We start from the raw sequence: 24,364 nt of genomic DNA on the forward strand, positions 1-24,364 counted from the left end.
AGTGACTGTATCGCCGTTTTAGAGATGGCGCTGCTGAAAAGACCGCAACATAAGTAAAGATAATGAATACATCCTATTAAAACCTGTGTGGCTTATATGATAAGTCTAATTAGTACAAGCAGCATAACGTTTCACCATGTAACTAAAGATTGTAGTCAGGGAAATCAGTTTGACATATTGAACTAATAACAAATCACCTCTGGGTGGCAGAGAACTCTCTGCTCCATAGCTTCTCTTGGACGTAAAATCACATGTACATTTTACATTTATATTCAATTTAATATTCCATCCCTCACATACTTTTGTATATATAATAACTTATATTTTGTTTTTCTTGTTATGCTGCTGCAACACAAATATTTCCCAAATTTGGATCAATACAGTAATATCTTATCTTAATTAATTAAGAAATATAATTAGTGTAGCAGCTGACACCTATTTTCAATATGGATTAATCTACCATTTATTTCTTTAGTTCAATTTTGTTCTATAAAAATGTCAAAATAGTGAAAATGTTCACGAGACTTATCAAAGTGCAAGGTTATATCTTTAGATGTTTTGTTTTAGCATATGTACTGTATGTCTTAATGCTCTTACAGTATATGTGACGGTGTGACTTCCATGAAACTAATATTTTATATCTTCCCAACAGACGAGCTGACAGGAAACCTTACACTCTAACAACCACAACATTGCAAAGGCGAGTAAATGTAAATTAATTTTTTTTTCACAATTTTTGTATTTCTTCTTCCTTGCAGTGAGGTGAATCTGACCTTGCACTTGGTGCCAGTAAGGATGTTCCTCACGCAGGCTGAATGTTTCTCCTTCCTTACTGACACAGAAGCCCTTGATTTGCAATGCTTCACTAATTGTCATTTCCCTGGCTCCGTCGGAACACTTTACCTCAAGCACAGCGGAAGACCCTAACAGACCATCTGGAGATGCCCCCAACATTCCTGATAGGGAGAGCCACAAATCTGACTCATGGACCTGCATCTGGGTTGCAGTGGTGAATGCCCTGACACCCTCACATTCATTCATAGTCCCCCACTGTACAGACAAAACACCATCAAGGGCCTGTTGTTGCCCTAGCACCCTGGGAATAAGGGAAGCAGTCACACGCTTTGACCTCAGGACAGCTCCAAAGTTGCTGGCAGTCAACCTTCCTTTCCTGAACAAATCCCAGTTTGGGTTGGTTCGCTGACCAGTGGTAGCAACCTGAATTGCCCTCTGTTGCTCTTCAGACAATGCCATGCTTGCCACAATTGCCTCAGGTCCCTGATGCCCAACAGATTTGATAATTTCAGGAACAGTAAGTGTTTCCAAGCTGCAGTGTTCCTCTTCTGGCTCGGGGGAGAGAAGCCAAGAAATTCCTGAAAACCTGCCCCCGAGTCTGTCCCTCAGCCAGTCACGATCTTCGGAGGTGGGCTCTCTTGTCAGCGGGTTAACTTAGTTATTGGTTTCAACAGTCACATTAAAACAGTTACTAAATCAGCTTACTATCACCTAAAGAACATATCTAGGATTAAAAGACTAATGTCACAGCAGGATTTGGAAAAACATGTCCATGCTTTTATCTTCAGTAGACTGGACTACTGCAATGGTGTCTTCACAGGTCTCACTAAAACATCTATTAGAAAGCTGCAGCTGATTCAGAACGCTTCTGCTCGAGTCCTCACTAACACTAAGAAAGTGGATCACATCACTCCTGTTCTGAAGTCTTTACACTGCTTCCTCACTAACACTAAGAAAGTGGATCACATCGCTCCAGTTCTGAAGTCTTTACACTAGCTTCCTGTGTGTCAAAGAATAGATTTCAAAATACTGCTGCTGTTTATAAAGCACTGAATGGTTTAGGACCAAAATGCATTTCTGACCTCCTGCTAAATGATGAACCATCCAGATCTCTCAGGTCTTCAGGGACTGGTCAGCTTTCTGTCCCCAGAGTCAGAACTAAACATGGTTAAAGCAGCGTTCAGTTATTATGCTCCAAATATCTGGAACAAACTCCCAGAAACCTGCAGGTCCGCTGCAACTCTTACTACTTTTAAATCCAGGCTGAAGACTTTTCTTTTTGTCGCTGGTTTTAATTGAACTATTCATATCTTAGACTGCACTGTAACTTTTATCCATATATTTTTTCTTTTAATGTTTATTTTATTAGCTTTTCTTTTTAATGACTGATTTTAAATGCCATTTTCTTAATGTCTTTCATTTTTTGTAAAGCACTTTGAATTGCCTTTTGTTGAAAAGTGCTATATAAATAAACTGGCCTTGCCTAATAAAGATTTCATGTGACACATACAATTGATTTGTTGATGGGAATTAATGTGAATAAATTAACTCTAGGTTAACGGTACTCTTGCTATCACTACTCACCGACACTATAAACCTTGTCCCTCATGCTAGCCCTGACAAACCCGGTAAGCACACCTTCATCTAGGCTGCACTGTTACGTGTCCTGACTTGTAGTGGTTCTCTCCTCTATCTACACTCTTCTTGTCATCTTTGTAAAACGATATCAGACTGATAATTGACACAGCCATGACTTCTAGTTAAATTCAGTGTGGCTAAAATGAAAAGCTTTGTTAAATAAGCAAGCACACAAAAGTCAAATTCAGCTTTATTGTCAAAAATTCGACATGTGTTATACATCCAGAAATATCGAAATATCGTTTCCCACAGTGTGACATGTATACATAAAACAAAACAAAAAGGGCCTACACAAATGTGGTATACATTAAACAAAACAAAAAGGGCCTAGATAACCGGGGAATACAATTTAAAATGTTAATATATTTAATTTAAAGTGTTCAAAGTGCAGTTTAAGTGCAAGTCAGTTGAAACGATCTTAAGTTGGCGTGACGTTGAAGTCGTGCGACCCTGCTGCTGTACTGGCTTGTAGTTCGTTTATAGCATAACGTTAGCATTTCACTTTTGGCGACTAGATTTATGATTCAGAAATTATAAAAGTAGGGTTGACATGTGGAGATTTTCCGGCTGAACAAAACGTGATCCCTCTCTTAAATGTGTGTCAACCACAGACCTTATTTCGAGCTATTTTCCCAAATCCTATGGAGAATTTGCATTGGTTTTTCAAGAAGGAACCGGAAGAAGTTTACTTCCGGGTTTTACGACGCGTCACTGCGGTTCTCTATTCTCTCCGGTAGTCCACCAGCAGATGAAAAACACCCACCTCCCGCATCTTCCAAGGGACGAGGGGACAGTGCAGCAGAGTTTCAGTTCGATTTTTTTTGCCGGTCAACATGTCCGTTAAAGTTTAAATCTTCCGGACAAAATTAGAAAAGTGCCGGTCAGAGGTCTTCTTTGTTATTTATTGAGTTTTAAAACAAATTGGTAACGACTCTATATAATAATATAATAATAATAAACGGAGCCTCTCTTTTCCTCTCCCTCTTCTGACAGCCCAGCAGCTGATCTCTGAGCAGGAGAGGTGGGGAAAGGCATTCACTGATATCCAGCATTTCCTATTACAATTATGGTGTTTTTTGAACACTGACAAGGCTTAATTATTTGTAATGTAGAACTTCTTACAGAAATATTGTTATTCAGATGTATTTTCACTCATTTTTAAAAGGATGATAAATAATTTGAAGGGCAGTATAAAAGTTAAGAGTTAATCACTTGAATTGATTGTTTCATGTGTCTTCACTCCTTAAAATGTATTGATGTAAAAATGCATCAGATCAGTGGGTCCGCTGCAGCGTCCAGTCAGTGACGGATACACAGTAAGGGGGCGTGTGGTGGTTCCTCGACTATCGCCTTCCAGAGATCGCTCCTCGCTTCTCGAATAAGACACTTGGGATGCGGCTTAAGACCCAGGGAAAGACGCGAGTTAGGTAAACGTGGATGCAAAGACTTGAGATGCAGCTTTGGGATGCAGCTCATGATGCAGCTCATGAGACAGCTATGGAGCATGACACATGTTCACAGACCGAGCAGCGCAGAGGGAAACAAGCGTGCGGAGCTGAGCTCATTCCTCGAGTTGTTGGCTGTCGGCTGAGGACACGAGGTCGGAGACGCGTGACAGAAAGCTCAGAGAGAATCGGAAAACTCGGATACAGAAACGGTAGCATTGGACTGTTATTTTTGGGCGGATTTGCATAAACTGTACATTGAGTGTTTCATCATGTCAACCAGCTCAGATGGTAGCCAAAGAGACGATATGGAATGGATGATATCCAAAGCTGCGAGGAAGAAAATATCTTTGAAAGAAAGAGATAGTTCAGTAAGAGCTAGAAGTTGGTCGGATTGGTCGGGTGAAGCAGACAAGGCTAATCAAAGCAAAAAATCAAAGATCAGTCAAAGTGTCAGCCAAGCAATGTTGGATAACGAACTAGAAAACGAGTGGAAAGTTGTAATAGAATTCAATCAGGATGGTGGGCATTACCACCCGATTAAACTTACCAAAGCAATTGAAAAAGAGATTGGAAAAATTAAATTTGCTAAATTCATGAACAACAAACAGCAGCAGGAAAAGTTACTCACTGAATGGGGAGAAAATGAAAGCGCATGTCCCAGGAGCAATGGCAAAACTGAGAGGAGTAATTTCAGGAGTACCATTGGACATGTCAGTGGAAGATATTAAAAGTGAATTAAAAGGAGGTAAAGTAGTGGAAGTCACAAGGCTTAAAAGCAAACGGGATGGCACATTCAAAGAAACATTATCAGTTCTCATTCAGTTTGAGAGAACATTAAGGCAGTACAAATGGGATATTTGAACTTCATTGTTAGGGAGTACATTCCCAAACCTCTCAGGTGTTACACATGTCAACGAATGGGGCACACAGCACAGCAGTGTAAAGGGCAGCTAAGGTGTGCGAGATGCGGAGGAAAACATGAGTATGGAAAATGTGAAAAGGATGCAAAGGTTAAATGTTGTAACTGCGGAGGAGATCACAGTGCTGCGTTTGGAGGATGTGAAGTGCAGAGAGAGGCCAGAGAGGTGCAGAGGGTTAAGATTACAAACAAAGTTTCATACGCAGAAGCAATAAAGAAAGTAAGGGGAACAATAACAATCAATAAGACCCCTAGTGGAATGGAGCAGAGCATTACAATACAAAATGGCAGGAACACACCAAAAAGTAATCTTCAAATCCAACCCCACAGCGCCACCAAGAGTAAAGAGGATGATGATGTTCTAGGAGTGAAAAAGGTGAGTTTTGTGGTATTCATATGCCATACTGTAAATGTTGCATTACAGTTAAAAAAGAAAAGTGATAGAATCAAAGCCATTGTGGAGGCAGCTGGAAAATTCCTAGACATGAAAGATATTAAAGCAGATCAGATACATGCAATGTTAGCTATAAATGGAGCTGGGGAAAATGAAAATCAGGATGAGGGTTAGATCCTTAATCATGGTTCTGCACATATTACAGTGGAACGCAAGAAGCCTCATAGCTAATGGTCAAGAATTCAAGAAATATATATATGAGCTAGAGCTAGTCCCTGAGGTAATATGTGTGCAAGAAACCTGGTTACGACCTCAATTAGACTTTGTCATTCCAAGATTTAGCTGTATAAGGCATGATAGAGCTAATAGTCAAAATGGTGGAGGGTGTGCTACGTTTCTCAAAGATGGTGTGGCATATAGGGAGGTGCAATCTCCTGATGATATAGAGTGTATTATAGTGGAAATTTGCAACCCTAGGAAACAAGATAACATTAGGATAATCAATTTATACAACCCATGTAAAAATCTAACCACTGATATATTTAAAGAAATAGCAGGCAATAAACATAGGAAGGAAGTTTGGTGTGGTGATTTCAATGCACACAACAGTCTATGGGGCAGCAACCATACAGACAGTAACGGAAATATAGTGGAAGAAATGCTGGAGGAAAGAACACTAGTATGCCTTAATGATGGACATGGCACAAGAGTAGATGTTCACAGGGGGAAAGTCTCATGCCTGGATCTGACATTAGTGTCAAACTGTCTGGTGCATACATGCGAATGGTTTGTTTTGAATAGCTCCACTGTAGGAAGTGACCATTATCCAGTGCTTACTAAAATGAATACTAATGTATATATGCAGGAAGGAGGTGTAATAACCAGGTGGTGCTTTGCTAAAGCTGATTGGGGGAAATTTAGGATATGGTGTGAGGAGTCGGTACACCTGATAACATCAGAGGGAAGCATAGAGGTCATTTCAAGCCAAATAACGCAACATATACTGAATGCAGCAGAGAACAGTATACCCAAAACAACAATCAAGGGTAGGAAGAAAGTGGTGCCATGGTGGAATGAGGAAGGCAGCAGGGCTATTAAAGAGCGAAATAATGCATTTAGAGAATTAAAGAAAAACATGACGCAAAATAATGTTATAGAGTTTCAAAGGAAAAGGGCAGCTGCTCGAAGGACAATAAAATATACAAAAAAGAGAACATGGAGAGAATTTTGTTCTACCATTGGCAGAGGAGTTAAATTAGGTGATGTCTGGTCCATGTTTAAGCGGATGAGTGGGAAAAGGAAATCCATTAAAATTCCAGCCTTGGTGGATGGGGAGAGGCTGGCAGTGACAGATAAAGAGAAGGCAGATATGTTAGGAAGGACACTTGCAGCAGTACATAGTGGGGAGCATCTCAGTGATATTCATAGGCAGCAAAAACAGCAGTTACTAGCAGAGAATGAAAACGTGAAGGAGAAGAGACAGGATAATAGGTCGGCTCTGGATGTGGAATTTACAATATCAGAACTCAAAATAGCCTTACAAGGTACAGGATATACAGCCCCAGGACAAGACCAGCTATGCTATGCTATGTTTAGACAATTACCTATGGAAACTATGAAAATGGTGTTGAGTCTTTTCAATAAAATCTGGAGAGAAGGAGATATGCCAAGTGTGTGGAAAACAGCAATCGTGCTACCATTCAATAAGCCAGGGAAAGATACAGCTAACCCTAGTAACTACAGACCAATAGCTCTTACATCACACCTATGTAAATGGAGGGCAAAGATCATTGTCCGTAGGCTCTCACATGTACTGGAACAGAAAGGGCTGCTGAGTAGTTTTCAGAGCGGATTTCGTAAAGGGCGTTCCACAATAGATGCGCTAGTAAGAGTGAGTAACGATGTGGAAAAAACATTGAAAATGAAAGAGATAATGGCAATAGTGTACTTTGACATTGAAAAGGCGTATGACTCTATGTGGAGGGATGGGTTACTGATCAAATTGGGTAGAATGGGTAATGGAGGGAGAATGTACAATTGGGTAAGGGCCTTTTTATCAGACAGGACATTTAGAGTAAAGGTTGGAGCCAACCTGATCTCACCAGAATGCGTGACTCCTCCACGACTCCTTAACACCGCATTGCGTGGTGGAGTCACGGAATCTTTTATGTTTAAGTGTCGGCACCACGCAAACAACCCCAATGTAAAGTGAATGAGGCTCGTTTGTCGTGGTGCACACACGCATTTCTACAACGTCCTGCAGTGAGCTTTTTATTCTATAAAACGTTTTTAAAATCTACTTTATAGCTTGTAGTAACTCACGGGAGGCTTCTTTTATTTTATTTGTATTCATAATAATTTTAATTTTTCGTCAGAATGTATTATGGTGCATTATTTACAAATGTTTGTTCTCACGGTGCATTTTTATTAAATTAGTTATTTTTTAAGGAAGGCCAGAGCTTCAGCTGTGTCAACTAGATTGTTCCCTTTAGTTTACGTTATTTAAAAGACAATTACATTCATATTTGATCATTAATAGTAATAATAATCATTTTTTTAATAAAAACGATAAACCAGAAGAAGATGCCGTCGTTACCACGGCAACGTTATGTCGCGCTTGACGGCAGTGACGTAGCCACGTGACGTTGCCCACGATCACGTCACTTTCATTCATTTCATCTCACAACGGACTACAGTAAATATCTAAATTCAAGGGGAGTTTATTTCTTTAAAACACGAAATGATATTACTTTTATTTATTCCAATGTAGCACAGTCTCTATAGCGTTTCATTCCTGGATATTATGTTGAGTTTTGTAGTGTGTTTAGCTTTTACAATAGGCTACGCGCAAGCTAGCGGCCACGTTCAGCTAGCCTCCGGCTTTCCGGTCAAAGTTTCAGTAGGGCCTGGCTCATTTCGTGGCATCTGCAGGCAGTGGCAAGTACTTCCGGCATCTGCCACAGAGGCCGCTACTCCGTGGTATCTGTGGCAAGTATATACCACAGATGTGGTATCTGTGGCAAGGATATGCCACAGCCACAACTTCAGTGTGCGAAATACGGGGGGGTCCGGGGGAGCTCGACCCCTCCGTTTAACACCTGAGCCCCCCTGAAAGCCTCAACAGCAACATTTAGGGGGGGTCTGAAATTATAATATGTATTTGTCACTTGCAATGGTCACTAAAATGTTTTTAAGCCTACTATGTCCAGTATTCATAATTCAAAACATTTATTTACAAATAACTTCTATTTTGGCTGTCAAAAGCAGAGCCAGCCGCGTGACACGGGTACGCTGCGTGACGCGGACACAAATTATGCAAATTAGCCATGCGCGGCAAAGAGGAGAGAAAGACGTTACATTAGAGGACTCAAATGTCTAAGAGAAAGCTAAACCAAAGTGTTTCACTCGCGCACTTTGGGTTCACATCCAAAAAAGTGACACCACGAGATGACCATGAGACACCCAGAGATGATGCTGATGACGCAGCAGCTAGCACAGCACTCGCTACCAGAACCGTTAGCGAGTCGGGGGCTCCTGTCCCGCCCAGTCACTCCCCAGAAGGAGGTGAAGTTGAGGCAGAGCGCTCAGAAGACGCAGCAGTTGCGGAGGTAGCTGCCACTGCTGCTAGTGACTTTCCGCCGGGTGGTTGGACAACGAAGCAGGTGGGCGAATGGAAAGACCGCAACCCTTGGCTTGACATTAAGGCTGGAAAGTTAGGATGCTTAGTGTGTAGGAAAGCAAAAACGTTGCTACTCTCAGAAAAGGGACCGGGTTTACACCTCTCGGAAGAATGGATCAATGGTGATGTTACTAGCCCTGATGCAAAACAGCTACGAAAGAAGATATACAAACACAGGGACAGCCAGGCCCACACAAGGTCAGTGGAAATAGTACAGATGAAAGACAAAGAAACCCTCCCAAACTGTTTCATTGATGTACAGTCCGATTTACTCAAGAAAACAACAGTCTCGTTTAGAACAGCTTACACCGTAGCAAAGGAAAGGCTATCTTATAAAAAGCTCAACCCCCTCATGACAATGCAGGAGCTGAATGGAGCCGAAGTTGGGAATATCCACAAATCTGACCATGCATGCGCAGAAATAATAAGTCACATTGCAAAGGAAATGCGCCGCAAGTTCGTCTCTAATGTGAAAGAAATGGATTCAAAGGTATCAATCACAATTGATGAAAGTACCGTTCACGGTCGTCCCTATCTAATCATTTACGTAAGATGTGATGTCAGTGGTAAGGGGGATGTAGATAATGTTTTCCTGGATATAGTGGAACTCACAGATGGGGTCGATGCTGAATCAATTTATAACTCGATGATGGCGAGTCTATATAAAGCTGGAATGGATGATGACTTTTTGAAGACGCACCTAATAAGCATAGCCACCGATGGGGCTGCAGTGCTCACGGGAAAAGCCAGTGGGCTTGTCGTCAGACTCAAAAACAATTTTCCGAACGTGCAGTCTGTACACTGCCTGGCGCACAGACTAGAACTGTCAGTCAAAGATGCTCTTAAAGATGTGGGTGGCACTAATCACTTTGAGATATTTATTTCACATTTATGCTCACTCTACAATCAGTCAACCAGGAATTCCAGATTGCTGAAAGAAGCAGCGGCCGAGCTCAACATGGAAATACTGAAAATAGGTCAAATTTTCACCATCAGATGGGTTGCCAGCAGCTTTAAAACAGTAAAAGCTGTATGGAAAGATTTCCCCGCACTAGCACTCCATTTTAAAACATCCAGTGAGAACGCATCACGTAATGATCTTGAGAGGCAAAAATACAAGGGACTTCTCAAGCACCTAACCAACTCAGGATTCGTGGAAGATTTGGCTGTCATGAAAGACATCCTGCGTGAACTCCAGAGCCTGTCTCTCAAGCTGCAGAGAAGAGAAATGACACTTGTGGACTCAAGTGTCCACATCAAACAAACCATCAATGTTTTGACCGCCATGAAGACGACCGGGGGGAGATCAACGAAGAAGGCTGAACAGGGCGTCTCATCGGGCTTTGTTAAGGACGTAGAGCTGACAGAAGGCAGGGGGAAAATAAACAAGCCTCGTTTTTATGAATCGGTGGTTGCTACTCTAACCAAGCGCTTACCGGAGTCAAGCTTGGTCCAGATGCTCAAAGCTCTTGATAAGCGCTTTTGGCCAGGAGAGCGGGAAGACTTGACTTTGTATGGCGAACAAGAAGTACACCGTCTGGCTAAATCGCTCGGAGAACCAGCCGGGGACGCCGTGGGGCAGTTTAGAGACTGGAAATTGCAGGGCACTCCACCGGGCAAAACACTGGAACGGCTATGCATAGCAAGTCGCACTTACCTCCCCACGTCTGCTGAGTGCGAGAGAGGCTTTTCCGCCGTGAATAACACCGACAACCAGAGCCGCAACAGGTTGCGCGAGGAGAGCCTGTCTTCGCTTCTGTTTGTGGACCTAAACGGACCCCCTTTGGACAAATTCGACCCAGTGCCGTTCGTGAAAAGCTGGATTAAAGCAGGACATCGTCTCTCTTCTTCTTGGAAACCAGGACGGCAACGAGAAGAAGTCGAGCCAAGGCATCTTTGGTCTATTCTCACTTAAGGTAAAATACTATTTTTTCGATCTTTGCTGTGCATAAGATGAGCGTGTGCGTATGTCCTGTGTGGATTCCGGGGTTAAGAAGAAAAGCATAATTAGCCTTGGCCTTCAAGTTGGTGTGTGTGTGTGTGTGTGTGTGTGTGTGTGTGTGTGTGTGTGTGTGTGTGTGTGTGTGTGTGTGTGTGTGTGTGTGTGTGTGTGTGTGTGTGTGTGTGTGTGTGTGTGTGTGTGTGTGTGTGTGTGTGTGTGTGTGTGTGTGTGTGTGTGGGTGTGTGCAGGCCTGCCCCTCCCTACACGCAGATCACGCAGACTGTGTGTGTGTGTGTGTGTGTGTGTGTGTGTGTGTGTGTGTGTGTGTGTGTGTGTGTGTGTGTGTGTGTGTGTGTGTGTGTGTGTGTGTGTGTGTGTGTGTGTGTGTGTGTGTGTGTGTGTGTGTGTGTGTGTGTGTGTGTGTGTGTGTGTGTGTGTGTGTGTGTGTGTGTGTGTGTGTGTGTGTGTGTGTGCGTGCGTCTGAGACCAGCTCTGCTCCCATTTCCTCGCATAGAATCGAAAACAGATGGTTCTTTAACGGTCGCGTATTCATTCATATGAACGTTAGAATATATAATTATTTGACAGCGCCCCGGTTGAGAAACGCTGCTACTACTGAATGTCTTGGATTGCATCCATTAAATATTGTATAGGCCGACTGCATATTGAGAAATCTTTGACCGGTATATTGCGCAATAAACGGGAGATGGGGACCCCCCGATTATTGACGGGTATTTCGCACACTGCACAACTTGCCGTGGCAAGTAAATGCCACAACCATGCCAGTATATGCCACAACTTATATATGCCACAACTTGCCGTGACAATTATATGCCACAACTTGCCGTGGCAAGTAAATGCCACAAGTTAAGAGTTAAGAGAAGGTTTACGGTAGCTGCCACCCGCCTTCCGTGGCAAATACTGATATTTAAACCCGTATTTATCGCGTAAAATGTCGCTGTTTTGGCATGACTTTATCGGACTGATCTGTACACAAGACTGATGATCTGTTACTGATGGTCCGATCATATTTTTCAAAAAGATTAAACATATGTTCAGATTTTACTTGGAGAACGTGGTTTGTTAAAATAAATAAACGTGCTATTTTTATGATAATACTCAAGATATATTATTAGTAAGTTGACATAAAGATCTAACATTGTTGACCAGAGGTGGGTAATAGGCTAACTTGTATACTCAAGTACTGTACTTGTGATTTAGAAATAGCCTAGTTGTACTTTAGTTGAGTATGTAAATGGTATGTTACGTAGTAGGCTACTTACCCCACTACAACTCAGAGGTAAATTGTGTAATTGTAGCCTACTCCCCTACATTTATTTAATACGCTACCTTTAGTTACTTACTACAGATTCTGATTAATGATGACACTTATAATCAAGTCTTAAATCAGACTTTATAGTTACTCCTGGAGTAAATTCACAAGATACCCTACTACTGTATACAAAGTCATTAAAACTAGCTGCACCTTTACCAGCTTTGAGAACACTTTCATGATCAATCATTATAATGAAAACATGTAATATGCACTTTAAGTATATTGTTATGCTAATCATTTTGCGCTTTTACTTGAGTAACATTTTAATGCATGACTTTTACTTGTAACAGAGTATTCCAACATTTAGGTTGGCTACTTCTACTTTTACTTCACACTAGAACCGCCAGGGGTCGCTGTATAGCCTACCTAAAACCACCAACGTGTCAAATGAACGAATGCATTGATTTTCAAGGTACAATGTTATTTTATTTATCATACTAGAACACAATGAGTGTTGCTACTACTCGCCGTGGCATGTGCCTTGGCATTTGTGGCATCTCCCACAGAGGCCACTACTCTGTGGCATCTGTGGCAAGTATATGCCACAGATGCCACAACTTGCCGTGGCAAGTAGGCTATATGCCACAACTTGCCGTGGCAAGTATATGCCACAACTTGCCGTGGCAAGTAAATGCCACAGATGCCACAACTTGCCGTGGCAAGCATATGCCACAACTTGCCGTGGCAAGTATATGCCACAACTTGCCTTGGCAAGTAAATGCCACAGATGCCACAACTTGCCGTGGCAAGCATATGCCACAACTTGCCGTGGCAAGTATATGCCACAACTTGCCTTGGCAAGTAAATGCCACAGATGCCACAACTTGCCATGGCAAGCATATGCCACAACTTGCCGTGGCAAGTATATGCCACAACTTGCCGTGGCAAGTAAATGCCACAGATGCCACAACTTGCCGTGGCAAGCATTTGCCACAACTTGCCGTGGCAAGCATATGCCACAACTTGCCGTGGCATTTGCGCATGCTGAACGGGAGTTGCCACAAGATGCCAGAGTTAAGAGAAGTTTTACGGTAGCTGCCACTCGCCTTCCGTGGCAAATGCTGATATTTAAACTCGTATTTATCGTGTAAAATGTCACTGTTTAGGCATGACTTTATCGGACTGATCTGTACACAGGACTGATGTGCGATCTCTATTTTTCAAAAAGATAATAAATTATCATTTATATTCAATTTTACTTGGAATAGCCTACGTGGTTTGCTAAAATAAACAAACGTGCTATATCTATGATAGTATGCTAAACATAGGCCTATATTGTAATAAAAAAAGAAATATTGGCAAGTGAGCGTTGCAACGCAAGCCCTTGGCAATTGTCGCTTCTTGAGGGGAGTTTCCACTGCTTGCTACGATAACCAGGTGTATTGTTACTAGTAAAGACAAATAATTAAAAATAAATATCTGTATTGACACAGCAACGTGTACAATGGTGTTATTAGACTTGGCTACAGACTTAGGGCAGCTGTAACTGATTGCAGTTGCCACTGCTAGTGAGATGCTAAGATTTATATTTTATAAATGAGGCAAAGGACAGTTATATTTGATTGTACACATGTATAAATGTGTTATTTTAAATCCAGGCATATGTACTTAATTTGTATTATTTTCATTGTTAATAAACAGATTCATGTCATTGTATCTGTTTTGTTGTTTAATATTTAAATTCTGGTTGAACATTTTTATTTAAATGCTTGAGATTATTCTTATTAGATATTGATATCAGTGAATCCAAACAAACCATGTTATTCCGTTAAGACAATCATGACATTATATTAAAAATCAAGACACAATGCATGCTTTTTTATCCACCCTTTTATTGCGTTTTGAAAGTGGTGAACAATTTATATTTTGTTCGAGTTCTTGACAGAACGCTGAGTCATGCTCATCCGGCTCCCCTTGTCAGCTTTTCAGTGCTTCTCGGCTTTGCGCTTGGTTGTCCTTATCCTTATCCTTGTCCTCCTCAAAAACTGTGTTTTGGCACCAAATAGCAGCAGCCTTCAGATGTGTTATCAAGATGTTTCCTGCAAGAATGAAATACATTTACTTTAACTAATGCTTAAAAATGTAAAATGTAAATCTAGTAAATAACCAGATTTACTTCAACTTCTAATTTCATTGAATAGTTAAAACAAACCTTTGCATCAAATATAACCAGAGATTGCTAATCGAGATTGACATATCATTGCTTGCTTTACATTCAATAACATTATAACCTAAGAAATGTTGTTGTTGTTGTTGTTGTTGTTGTTGTTGTTGTTGTGTGTTGCATTTGAATTTAAATGAATAGTAGTTCCCTACCATTTTTATTGTGAATACCAGCAAATATACCATGATCTTTTAGTGAATGTAAGAAATCAAATCACTGCTAATCTAACTATAACATCTTCCTGTATCTTTGCCTACAAAGCACACACACTGCTTTTATATATATAAAAAGGTTGCCGAAATTCACATAATAGATTTGTTGAGTTAATCTTTTGTGGGTGTTTTGTAAAATCCTTACCTCTTCTGGTATGTGAGCCTTGTCTACTGTCATGTCAGCTCTGGCAAAAGGAAAATTATTTGTCAAGAAACTGGTGCCATTCCTTCATTACATTAAGGTAATCTTGATATGCAAAACCACTACATGTCCCTGGCAGAATGGATTTATTGATGTTGCACATAGGCATGTTTGCCTACAATGCAAGTGGGCTATACCTGGTCCTTCTATTGGATGTGCACTCCAGAAGCACACTTTCTGCCTGGTAGCGGCAGATTTTTTTTTCCCGTGACATCCACTCAATAAAAACCTTGAAACAAATATATTTGTAATTAAAAGCATGTTGAAATCTGACATTGAAATGAGGCTTATGCTGTGTTTTATGTTATTTAACTATAGTTATTTTACCAATACCTATCATCTCACCTCTGGCAAAAGGACCCCTGATATATAAAGCTGCTTCTCAGCTACAGTTCCAGGCAGTGAGAGGATATTTTCAATGCGCTGGATGATCTCCTCTGTCTGAATATAAAAAACATAGAGGAAATTAACAATATGAGACCTAACAATGTGTGAAACTTGCTAATTGTAAACTACTAATGTTCCTTAATTGTTTTATGTATTTCTCCCTTCACCCCCTCTGTGAAAATATATGTATACAGATTTTCATGTCTGCCCGATTTTCACTGCGCAAGTGCGAGTTGGTCTCCCATATTATTGTACAGCTACATTTGGCAATCCAAACAGGACATATGACAAAGCGGCATTTGCCAAAGAAGCAAAAAAAAAGACCACATTAATCTGAACGAGAGAGATGAGTTATTGAAATTACATCATCTTGTTAAGGCACTTAAAGACCTGCTTAAACCAAATATCCAAATGTATTTATATTAAGGACCAAAGTGCCTGTTTATGTGTAGCTGGCAATTGTGTTTGTTAACTATATTACATAAATCAGCTTTATCTGTCTGAGGTAATCATCATATATATATATTACACTGTGAAAAACAATGCGCTGAATGAATGTTACATTTGAGGCTTTGCAGACATACAATAACTTGCCAAGCATACTGTATGTATTTGAAAATGTTATATAACATTTAAAATAACATGATTTAAAGATACATTTTAAATGAATCAAAGGCTATTGTTTGCCATGCTTGAAATATCAGGAATGATATGCTAATGACATAGAAATAGAACTCTACATACCTTCATGTCATTGAACAAAGTGAAATGTTCGCTGTAATGAGGACGTAGGGCTGGATCCAATCCTTTGTGTTTCCACAGATACATTCTGTTGGAGAGAACAGTCCCACTCTGCAGGTTTCTCTCCAAGTCCTGTAAAGATATATGTTTATTTAGATGTAGATAAAGTTGTGCCCAGACTACACACATGAATATTGAGTGCCATTTAGGTGACTCTTTGTAAAGTCCACTATATAAATTGCATAATATATGTTATTACCTGGATCTCTTCATCTGTCATAATATCTCCTGACATGCCTTCCAGTGCCTCCAAGATGCCACTTCTGTACAAGACATAATTAGGTTTCCAATAGCACAGACATTTTAACATATTTCACTTTAAAATGAGAAAAAAGCAAATGTCCAAGGCCTTACATTGTTAGACAATTTTTTATTATTTCTATTGTTTATTCGTTTAAACGTAAATGGAGTAAAACATATTCTTTAACCTTTAATATGAACAAACTGAAAATGATTGACACTGACATGTGGGCATGTAAGAAGATGTACTTACAAATCACGTGTGTCGCATCCACAAAAGAAACTCTTCAAACTCAATTTCCCCTTTAAAGAAGCACATTGAAAATGCAGCCATTGTTTACACATTGTGCACTGGACCCATTTGTAGAGCTTGATGTGCTCATGGAAAAACCTGTCAAAAGGCAGAATTGGGACAACTTTATAAATATTCCACAATGCATTAGAGGTGCTTTCAATTAGTCTAGTAGTAACTATAGATAACTGACATTGTCAAGTATGTTGTGTGTAAAGTGCTATATAAAAAAAGTACTTAGTTTTCCCGCTTGCTCTCTGGAATAAACATGACTTGGTTTTCCAAGCCAGGCAATGGATGCTGGAGTGTGTCTGGTTGGCTTCAGCTTCCAGCAGTTCGATCTCCTTCTGCTTCATCTTTGCCAATTCTTCCGTGGTAGGTGGGAAGTCCTTTGTAAAAAATAAGAACTTGAGTTTGACACTTCTCTTATTGCCAGTATTGAGTGATCTCAATGAATTAGTCTTACCTCAACATTCACAGTTTTAATCATCTGCGAAGCATGGTGCAGACGAAGAGTCCTGCACTGGTTGAGTGTCAGAGTCTCTGCAGTAACATCCAGATTTCTGACTTCATTTTCAGCTGCCTGGTTGGGAACCAAAAAAAAAACAATTGACTAATTGACTTTAAGTATTCAGCAGATAGCACATGAATTTAACAGGAAGACAAGCTAACTCACAGCACACACAAAAACTCCACAATTAACAGAGTCCTGCTGCTTCCACTGGGGAGGACATGTGACAGTCCATCCGTGAAGACCACCAGAAAATCTGAAGACATTTCTAAAAAAGAAAGTCAATACCTCAATAATAATATGTTGTCAAATAACCAGACCTAGTGAATTACTGTTGTATGTTAGGCTTTGACTGTCCCTTTACCTGAGTATGTCCATGTCTCTGTCACTGATCTTTGGGAAAAGCATCAGTGAATCGTAGATTTTAATCTGTTTAGCTTTGAAGTCCAGCACCTACGATGAAAAATAACTGTCACCACTTCATTGAGAATTCTAAGAAAAAAGGTTAAAGTGACATGTAAAGTGGTAAAGAATTTCATGGTCTGGGTTATGGCATTTGCATTATATGCAACATTTAATCTGGCCCTCTAGACATGAACTTGCCTGCCAAAAATGTAAATCCGCTATCTTTAACTATCCAGTTCCATAAAAATTTCATTTTTGAAAAATAATAATAAAATATTACTGATGGCTCACCCAAAGAATGAAGTGGTTTCCCCTCTCTGGAGAATAATCACCTACAAGTCTTGGCAGGAAGATCTTGTCTGACACCTAAGGCACAACAATAAATGGTAACATAATACATGTTAAAAACACATGTGTATTGTTGTTGTTCTTTTGTAGTATGCATTAAAAATAGTAAAAGGACCTACAGGGATGGACTTCACAACCCTATCAGTGACTGCTCCACTTCGAGTCCATTCACGATGCCACAAAATGAAGTCGAAAGTGCCCAAAGAACTGCACTGTAACAGAACATTTAGCATTGATATTATAATAATCCTTAATAATATTTTTATAACATTATATTTAATGGGGAAAAGTTCAATCTATTACCTTGTTCTCTTGAGCCAGTTGTGCCACACGATAGTTAACTGCCTGTCAAGGAAAATACATGTTATAATAAAAAATATTTTTCATTGTTTCGTTTTTCACACTTTTTTGATCAGTATTAGGTAAACATTTCTGGAGCTTCCAAAGCAAGATTATTTATCTGCACTTACATCATCAGTCAGCCATGGCATGTTTACTGAGGACTGTCCCAACAACTCTGGAGGGCAAACACTCTGAATGTCCTTTCTGGATACTGGGAAACGCCTTGAGATTTCTGCCAGGTGTTGTTGTTCATTCCGACATCCAGATAACAATTCCATGAGTTTTTCCTTAAATACAAACATTATTACAAAATGACGAGTGTTAACTGCTTAATTAAAGTTATTTAAAGAAAAATAAATGGTAGAGGGGTGTGTTTATTCACCTTGTCCTTTAAATCTATTGCATATGACTTTGCCAGAAATGAAGATGTAACAGTATTTTGAAGATGGATTTTAGGATTGCTGGCTGGATTAGCATGAAGATTATCCTTCCCCTCTGTAAAAATAGCACAAAAATATATATTAGTAATTGTCATAAAATAATAACAAAATAATATGATGAACATGTTTACTACCATGTAAGGATTATGCTTTTACACAATAAGATCCAGTTGAAGGTTATGGCACTTTTTTTTAGCACTTTCACAACTCGGAAATTATTATCAATTATTATGTTATATCATAATTTTCCAAAACTTACCAGCAGATTGCAATCCCAGCATTCCATGCAGTCCAATAGACAGCTGGGTGTTGCACATGGCCTCCATTTGTGCCTTAAAACTTTTGTTGATTTTGTCGTTGTGCAACTCAAACAAAACCCTCAGAGTTTGTTTGAATTGTGGCTCTTTCATTTGGCACAATGAATATTTAACAGCTGACAGTTCCCGATTCAGTGCTCTGCCACTGAAGAGTTCACCTCTGTACGGAGGGTGGGGCAAATGTTCAGGCTTCTCAACTTCTCTTCTGGGCGTTTTTGATTTTTCTGATGAAATCTGTCATACAGAGAGAATCGTTCACATGTTCCTGTTATAGGATGTACTGCTGTGAATCTGTCACTATCTGGGCTTTCTTGCAGTGGTAATGGAGACCTCAGATTCTTCACCCACTGCATGTCAACGTGTAGTTGCCTGTTGGCTGCCAGTCCGATGTTGTCAAGGGTTCGTGCACAGAGTCTTCCATCGTTTGGTTGGAAGAGAAGCTGTTTGGTGCGGTTGTTGGTGTGTCGAGCAACCTGACCTGCTACATCCGAAATGTAGCAGGTCGGAAAGTGCTTGAAACTAAGAAGACCATCAGTATGGTCTCTTGCCGACTCCGTCCAAAACAGAATGTTCATGTAGTACACCATGCCATGTACACAGGAGAAATGAAGGACACCACCTAAAGAATAGGAACAAAAGACACATCATGTTATTGGAAATCAAACAATGTTTAATAAATGTTTGTATTTAAAAATATCAGTCAAGCTCTTTCTCACCACCAGCTTTCTGTAACTTCACAAAAAGCTTCGGGTAAATGTCCTTAAAATTAAGGAGTTCCAGAAGCCTGTTCATCAAATCCGAAATGGATCCCTCTGAGGACACACCCAGAGCATCACAAGCATCCTGGAGTTCCTTTTTTTTAGGCTAAAAGATTGAAAGGGACCATTTAAATCAATTCAAACCACAATACATATTGTATTATCTTGCATGACAAAACCCAATTTCAATGACAGAACTGCATAGAGGGCTATGTCTACATTGTCTAAAGTCTGAGAGAAAAAATGAAACATTAGCACAAGGTGTACCTTCTTTGAGTCAATGATTCCCAGTATGATGTCTTCATTTATGTTGATGTTGGGATGCTTGATGTCATCTTTTTTTTTTTTTATTGCCTTTTTGGCCTCAGTTTTAGGTAAAATGTTACCAACTCTTGTTTTTTCTCCCATCCATGGTGCCAGTGTCGAGTGGCAAACAGAAGTAGAAAAGGGATTGGCCACAGATGTTCCAAGTAAAACATATAAAATTGCAATGCAGGTATTAAAAGATTTTATATATATATATATATATAAGTATCAGCTTGATGTCATTATACAGTTTACTATCACAGTGTAGTCCAAACCTGATATGAGGCCTTCGGCTATATGTGACTTGTCAAGCTCTGACCATGCCTTGACAATATCGACTTCCAGGTCACTTTCAGAAATGGTATCTGGATCAGGCCTTTTAAATGTCCCAACTGAAAGTTTAACAAGATTTGTAATGCATGAAAATAATACAACCTATTGCAGAGTAGTACAGTATCTACTTAGCACAAAGTTTATATATATATATATATATACACTTTATGAAAATACAAAATAAATTATTAATTCACATATTATTATAGGCTAAAATAATATGAATCATTGAATTACATTAAGCAACAACACTTACGTGGGACATCAAAGGCAAGTTTCCAGTTGGCATCAGCTACTACTACAGCTGGATTGTGCCCACACTGGTGGCAATAAAAGTCAAACTTGAAGTTGGTCAGTGACAGAAAGTGATGGAATGCCCTCCTTACAATTTGGTGGTGGTACCGGTTGTCGTTGAACAATGACAGAGTGTCCAGCATGCGTCCAGTGGTTGTCTTGTTCTGTTTTTCAACAACATAGCAGGATATCTTCATTATCAAAAATGATTGCCAAAGATATGATTTTGCAAGATTGAACATCATGAAACTTGGATGTATTTATTTAGGTTATACACAAAGCTTACCGCCAAACCAGACAGGAGAAGCTCACAAAGTGGCAGTGTCAAGATGACCCGGTTGTTGAAGTTGTGGAAACCAGTGGAAAAATCTTGGAATCTGACCAGATTGGCACATGTTGGGCACTGTTTTACAGCAACTGAAACACCTGTTGTTTCAAAGACATATTACACATACAAATTACTTTCATGTGTTATTGTTACAGTTGTCATTAAATAAATATATTTATAAGATATCAGGATGGATATACCATGCAACGTATAAGGAATCTTTTTTTTAATGGTTTTACCTTTTTTGATATACTTAATCCCATACACCGTTGCTTGTGTGGTTACAATTTGTTGGGAGTTAAGATCTGGAGGGGTGGGCCCTGGACAGTAGGGGCAGGTTTCTTCTGAGGGGACAAAACAGGGGGGTGCTTGTCTCTCCTTAGTCCTCAGCTCCAACGGTAACTCCTGCAGGCACGGGATGCGCTTTTTTGTTGATAAATAGTCTGTCATCACAGTTACTTTTTGAGAAGTGAGATTGTGTGGCTCACAGAAAGGGCTGCTCTCGACCATATGTGTTTCCAAGTCGTCTATGTCCTCAATTTGTAAGTCAGAGGTGACTAGGGTGCCTGGAGACTCCTGGAAAATCCACCAAATTCCCATCATTCGATGTATACATCGATGTGATCTTCCAGTTCCCTGACACTGAGAGTTCCACTGTCCTGCCACTGTGTCAAAGGTCACTCTGGTTCTTCCAAACCGGCACCAGTTGTCTCTTTCATCAGTAAAAACTGAAAAAAAATAACACCGTTTGGAGTAACCCTCGTCTCCAAAGAAAACAGGAACCACACTGTCCACACCATTGGTTTTTGCAGCAGTGTTTAGTCTTTCACATTTTGTCCCCCACTCAGAGGACATCAGCCCTTTGCTTAACATATCCTGCAAGGACGTGGATGTGAGGACTGCTGGCTGTGAATATGGTTTGGTACTTTTTGTTCTTTCAAGGTGTACACATTCTCTTCCAGGATTTCCTGAACACCAAGCAATCTGCATGAAAGTACGACAGTTCTCAACCTCACAGTCAATATTTGGTGGCTTTGTTGACTTGATGACATGAATGGGGAAAACTGGACTATGGTCATATTTTGGAGTGACATAGATTCCATTTCGTAAATCTATGCATGTCATGGGTGTAGCATCAAGGTTGTGCACATCTTTGATATGCCGTCTTAAGTTTTTTGGTGCACTTAGCACAGATGTGCAGTGGGGACATGAGAAATCACTAGGATTAGAACGTAACCTCTTCTTGTGTTCCGCAGTTTAGCCTTCTTGCCAAACGTTGATTTACTTTACACCATCCTCACCTTCCATTTTCCTTAAGATGGCAGAAGAACCATCGACCAAGTCCGGAGTCTGTTGACATATAGAGAATAGTCAACAAGAATTGACACTAAATATATTACGGTACTAAACTTTCTAGCTTTCAATGTTTTTTTATTAATTTAAAATAGGCTATCCAGTTTTAGCGTATTATGTGTCATGTGTAAATAAAGTAAACATTTGTTATTGTTAAATAAAAACTGAAATGAAATCATATTTTTATTTTTCCATTACATTTATCTGCAAAGACCGCTGAGTTTTTGGTAAAATTCTCACATCTACATTTTCTCGATCAAGTCAATGAGGAAAACAGCAATGGCGCCCCTGTAAAATAATAACAGCCGATGCGAAGTTTGCTATGCTAAAACAAAACTTTCTTAGTTATTAACTTGAGTAAGAATCACTACATTGGTATAAATCTTATTGTCAATAACATTTATAACAATTAACACCATCTTCAAAAAAAGGCTAGGCTGAATATGTTAATTTATCTAGGTCTCACCTTTGGTTAATGACGACGGCAGCGATCTTCTTGTGCTAGACGCGTGGGTTTCCAGTTAAGGCCATGGTAAACAAAGCCGGATAGTGTTGTATTTGCAATATGTAAAAGGTTCTGCACCTTAATTCACAAGTTTAATGCGTAACCCTTTAATTGCCAGACTAAGACAAAATATATGGAACAATTAGTTATTTGCATTTTTTTATCAAATGGTATACACCAGGGTTGGAGTTATGTGGGAGCCAATGGGAGCTGAGCTCCCATAAGGAGGGTCTGAGCCCGCACGGACGCATACATCATACATCTGTGGGGGTTTCTAATACATTACCAACAACCATTACTTTAATAACAAATGAAATAACTCTCTGTTTTCAGTCTTGTTCAGTTGTATGTTATTATGCACTAGTAAGCACTCTTTTTATGTAGTTGTTAGAAAACTAAGATGGTGTTTTTTGTTTTGTTTGTCTTACACCATGAGAATGATAAATACTTAAATAAACATGAAGAATGTTCTCTTAAGCATGGTACTCCAAGCAATCCTCATTTAACCGTATAAAGTTGATTTAATATGTTGAGGAAAGAGGGTTACAATGTAATATAATTACATCCTTGTTAAAACTTTTTTTGTGCATCAGTAAAAAGGTTATATGTCATGCATGCAAATATCAAATCATTGTGTTGCTAATTAACATAAACAGATTTTGATATGATACGTTGTATTTACTTTATTTATCTAAAATGTTGAAATCTTTGCGTTACAGCAAATAATAATAATAAAAAGAAACAGGAAATAATTTACACATTATTAGTAGATATTTATCTACAGAGTATCTAAAGAATAAACAATATAGCCTACTGAATATGTAAGAATACACTACAATAAACCATCTTACTAAAACCAATAGAAACATATATTTGTCTTTCTTAACCCTTTCATCCATGAATTATGAAAGCCTCACTCAGGATTTTTTTACCGAGTGTTTTTATTGCTCTTGGGGCATGAAAAACAAGATTTTAAATTTCGGTATTATCATAAAAATAGCACGTTTATTTATTTTAACAAACCACGTTCTCCAAGTAAAATCTATAGAACATATGTTTAATCTTTTTGAAAAATATGATCGGACCATCAGTAACAGATCATCAGTCTTGTGTACAGATCAGTCCGATAAAGTCATGCTAAAACAGCGACATTTTACGCGATAAATACGGGTTTAAATATCAGCATTTGCCACGGAAGGCGAGTGGCAGCTACCGTAAACCTTCTCTTAACTCTTAACTTGTGGCATTTACTTGCCACGGCAAGTTGTGGCATATAGCCTACTTGCCACGGCAAGTTGTGGCATATATAAGTTGTGGCATATACTTGCCACGGCAAGTTGTGGCATGGTTGTGGCATTTACTTGCCACGGCAAGTTGTGGCTGTGGCATATACTTGCCACAGATACCACGGAGTAGCGGCCTCTGTGGCAGATGCCGGAAGTACTTGCCACTGCCCGCAGATGCCACGAAATGCGCTTGCTGTCTCTCCAAAGTTTGTAGCTGGATAGAATTTATAGTTTATACAGCTGGATAGCATTTATAGTTTATACAGCTAAATGACATTAGCTGTCCCCGGCACAGTTGGATAGTGGAGGTGCCTGTTAGAAAAATATGTTTAAATGCTTGTATTTGCCCATGTGTTGTAAAGACAGCTTTCAACACAGAGTTGTAATAG

General features: G+C 39.6%; 2 protein-coding genes across 6 annotated transcripts in view; one reads left to right on the forward strand and one right to left on the reverse strand.

Annotated features, from left to right (window-relative positions):
* Positions 1 to 2,656: 2,656 nt before the first annotated feature.
* LOC307047223 (uncharacterized protein) overlaps positions 2,657 to 24,364 on the forward strand; it is a 29,582-nt gene continuing 7,874 nt past the window's right edge. For both annotated transcript variants that reach the window (XM_079694051.1, XM_079694052.1), the window contains exon 1: positions 2,657 to 5,176. In XM_079694051.1, the coding sequence (XP_079550177.1) occupies positions 4,730 to 5,176 (447 nt within the window). In that variant the 5' untranslated portion in view covers positions 2,657 to 4,729. The remainder of the gene's footprint in view (positions 5,177 to 24,364) is intronic.
* LOC307047221 (uncharacterized protein) lies at positions 13,993 to 24,067 on the reverse strand. 4 transcript variants are annotated; one of them, XM_079694037.1, is made up of 22 exons: positions 21,071 to 24,067; positions 20,790 to 20,929; positions 20,466 to 20,667; positions 19,838 to 20,268; positions 19,529 to 19,676; positions 18,755 to 19,431; positions 18,438 to 18,550; positions 18,184 to 18,342; positions 18,017 to 18,058; positions 17,833 to 17,925; positions 17,657 to 17,731; positions 17,325 to 17,413; positions 17,126 to 17,228; positions 16,916 to 17,032; positions 16,687 to 16,838; positions 16,411 to 16,548; positions 16,117 to 16,180; positions 15,861 to 15,989; positions 15,075 to 15,170; positions 14,867 to 14,958; positions 14,673 to 14,712; positions 13,993 to 14,190 (listed from the first exon to the last, which is right to left on the reverse strand). In XM_079694037.1, the coding sequence occupies exons 6-22, from the start codon at positions 18,903 to 18,905 to the stop codon at positions 14,179 to 14,181; spliced, it is 1,665 nt and encodes a 554-aa protein (XP_079550163.1). In that variant the 5' UTR covers positions 18,906 to 19,431; positions 19,529 to 19,676; positions 19,838 to 20,268; positions 20,466 to 20,667; positions 20,790 to 20,929; positions 21,071 to 24,067; the 3' UTR covers positions 13,993 to 14,178. The 4 variants fall into 4 exon arrangements, with proteins under 4 accessions (XP_079550163.1, XP_079550164.1, XP_079550161.1 ...); XM_079694038.1 differs by lacking the exon at positions 21,071 to 24,067 and having other exon boundaries at positions 19,529 to 19,664; positions 20,790 to 21,042; XM_079694035.1 differs by lacking the exon at positions 21,071 to 24,067 and having other exon boundaries at positions 20,790 to 21,042.

The sequence above is a fragment of the Notothenia rossii genome (genome assembly GCF_949606895.1).
Source record: "Notothenia rossii genome assembly, chromosome: 7".
Taxonomy (NCBI): Eukaryota; Metazoa; Chordata; class Actinopteri; order Perciformes; family Nototheniidae; genus Notothenia; species Notothenia rossii.

Bases quoted from the DNA above. Each gene is read 5' to 3' on its own strand.
- LOC307047221 (XM_079694037.1), bottom strand. From the start codon at position 18,905: ATGAAAGAGCCACAATTCAAACAAACTCTGAGGGTTTTGTTTGAGTTG. The intron at 18,551-18,754 runs GTAAGTTTTGGA...CTATTTTTACAG, and splicing joins GCTGGGATTGCAATCTGCTG to AGGGGAAGGATAATCTTCAT. The intron at 14,959-15,074 runs GTGAGATGATAG...ATTTGTTTCAAG, and splicing joins CAGGGGTCCTTTTGCCAGAG to GTTTTTATTGAGTGGATGTC.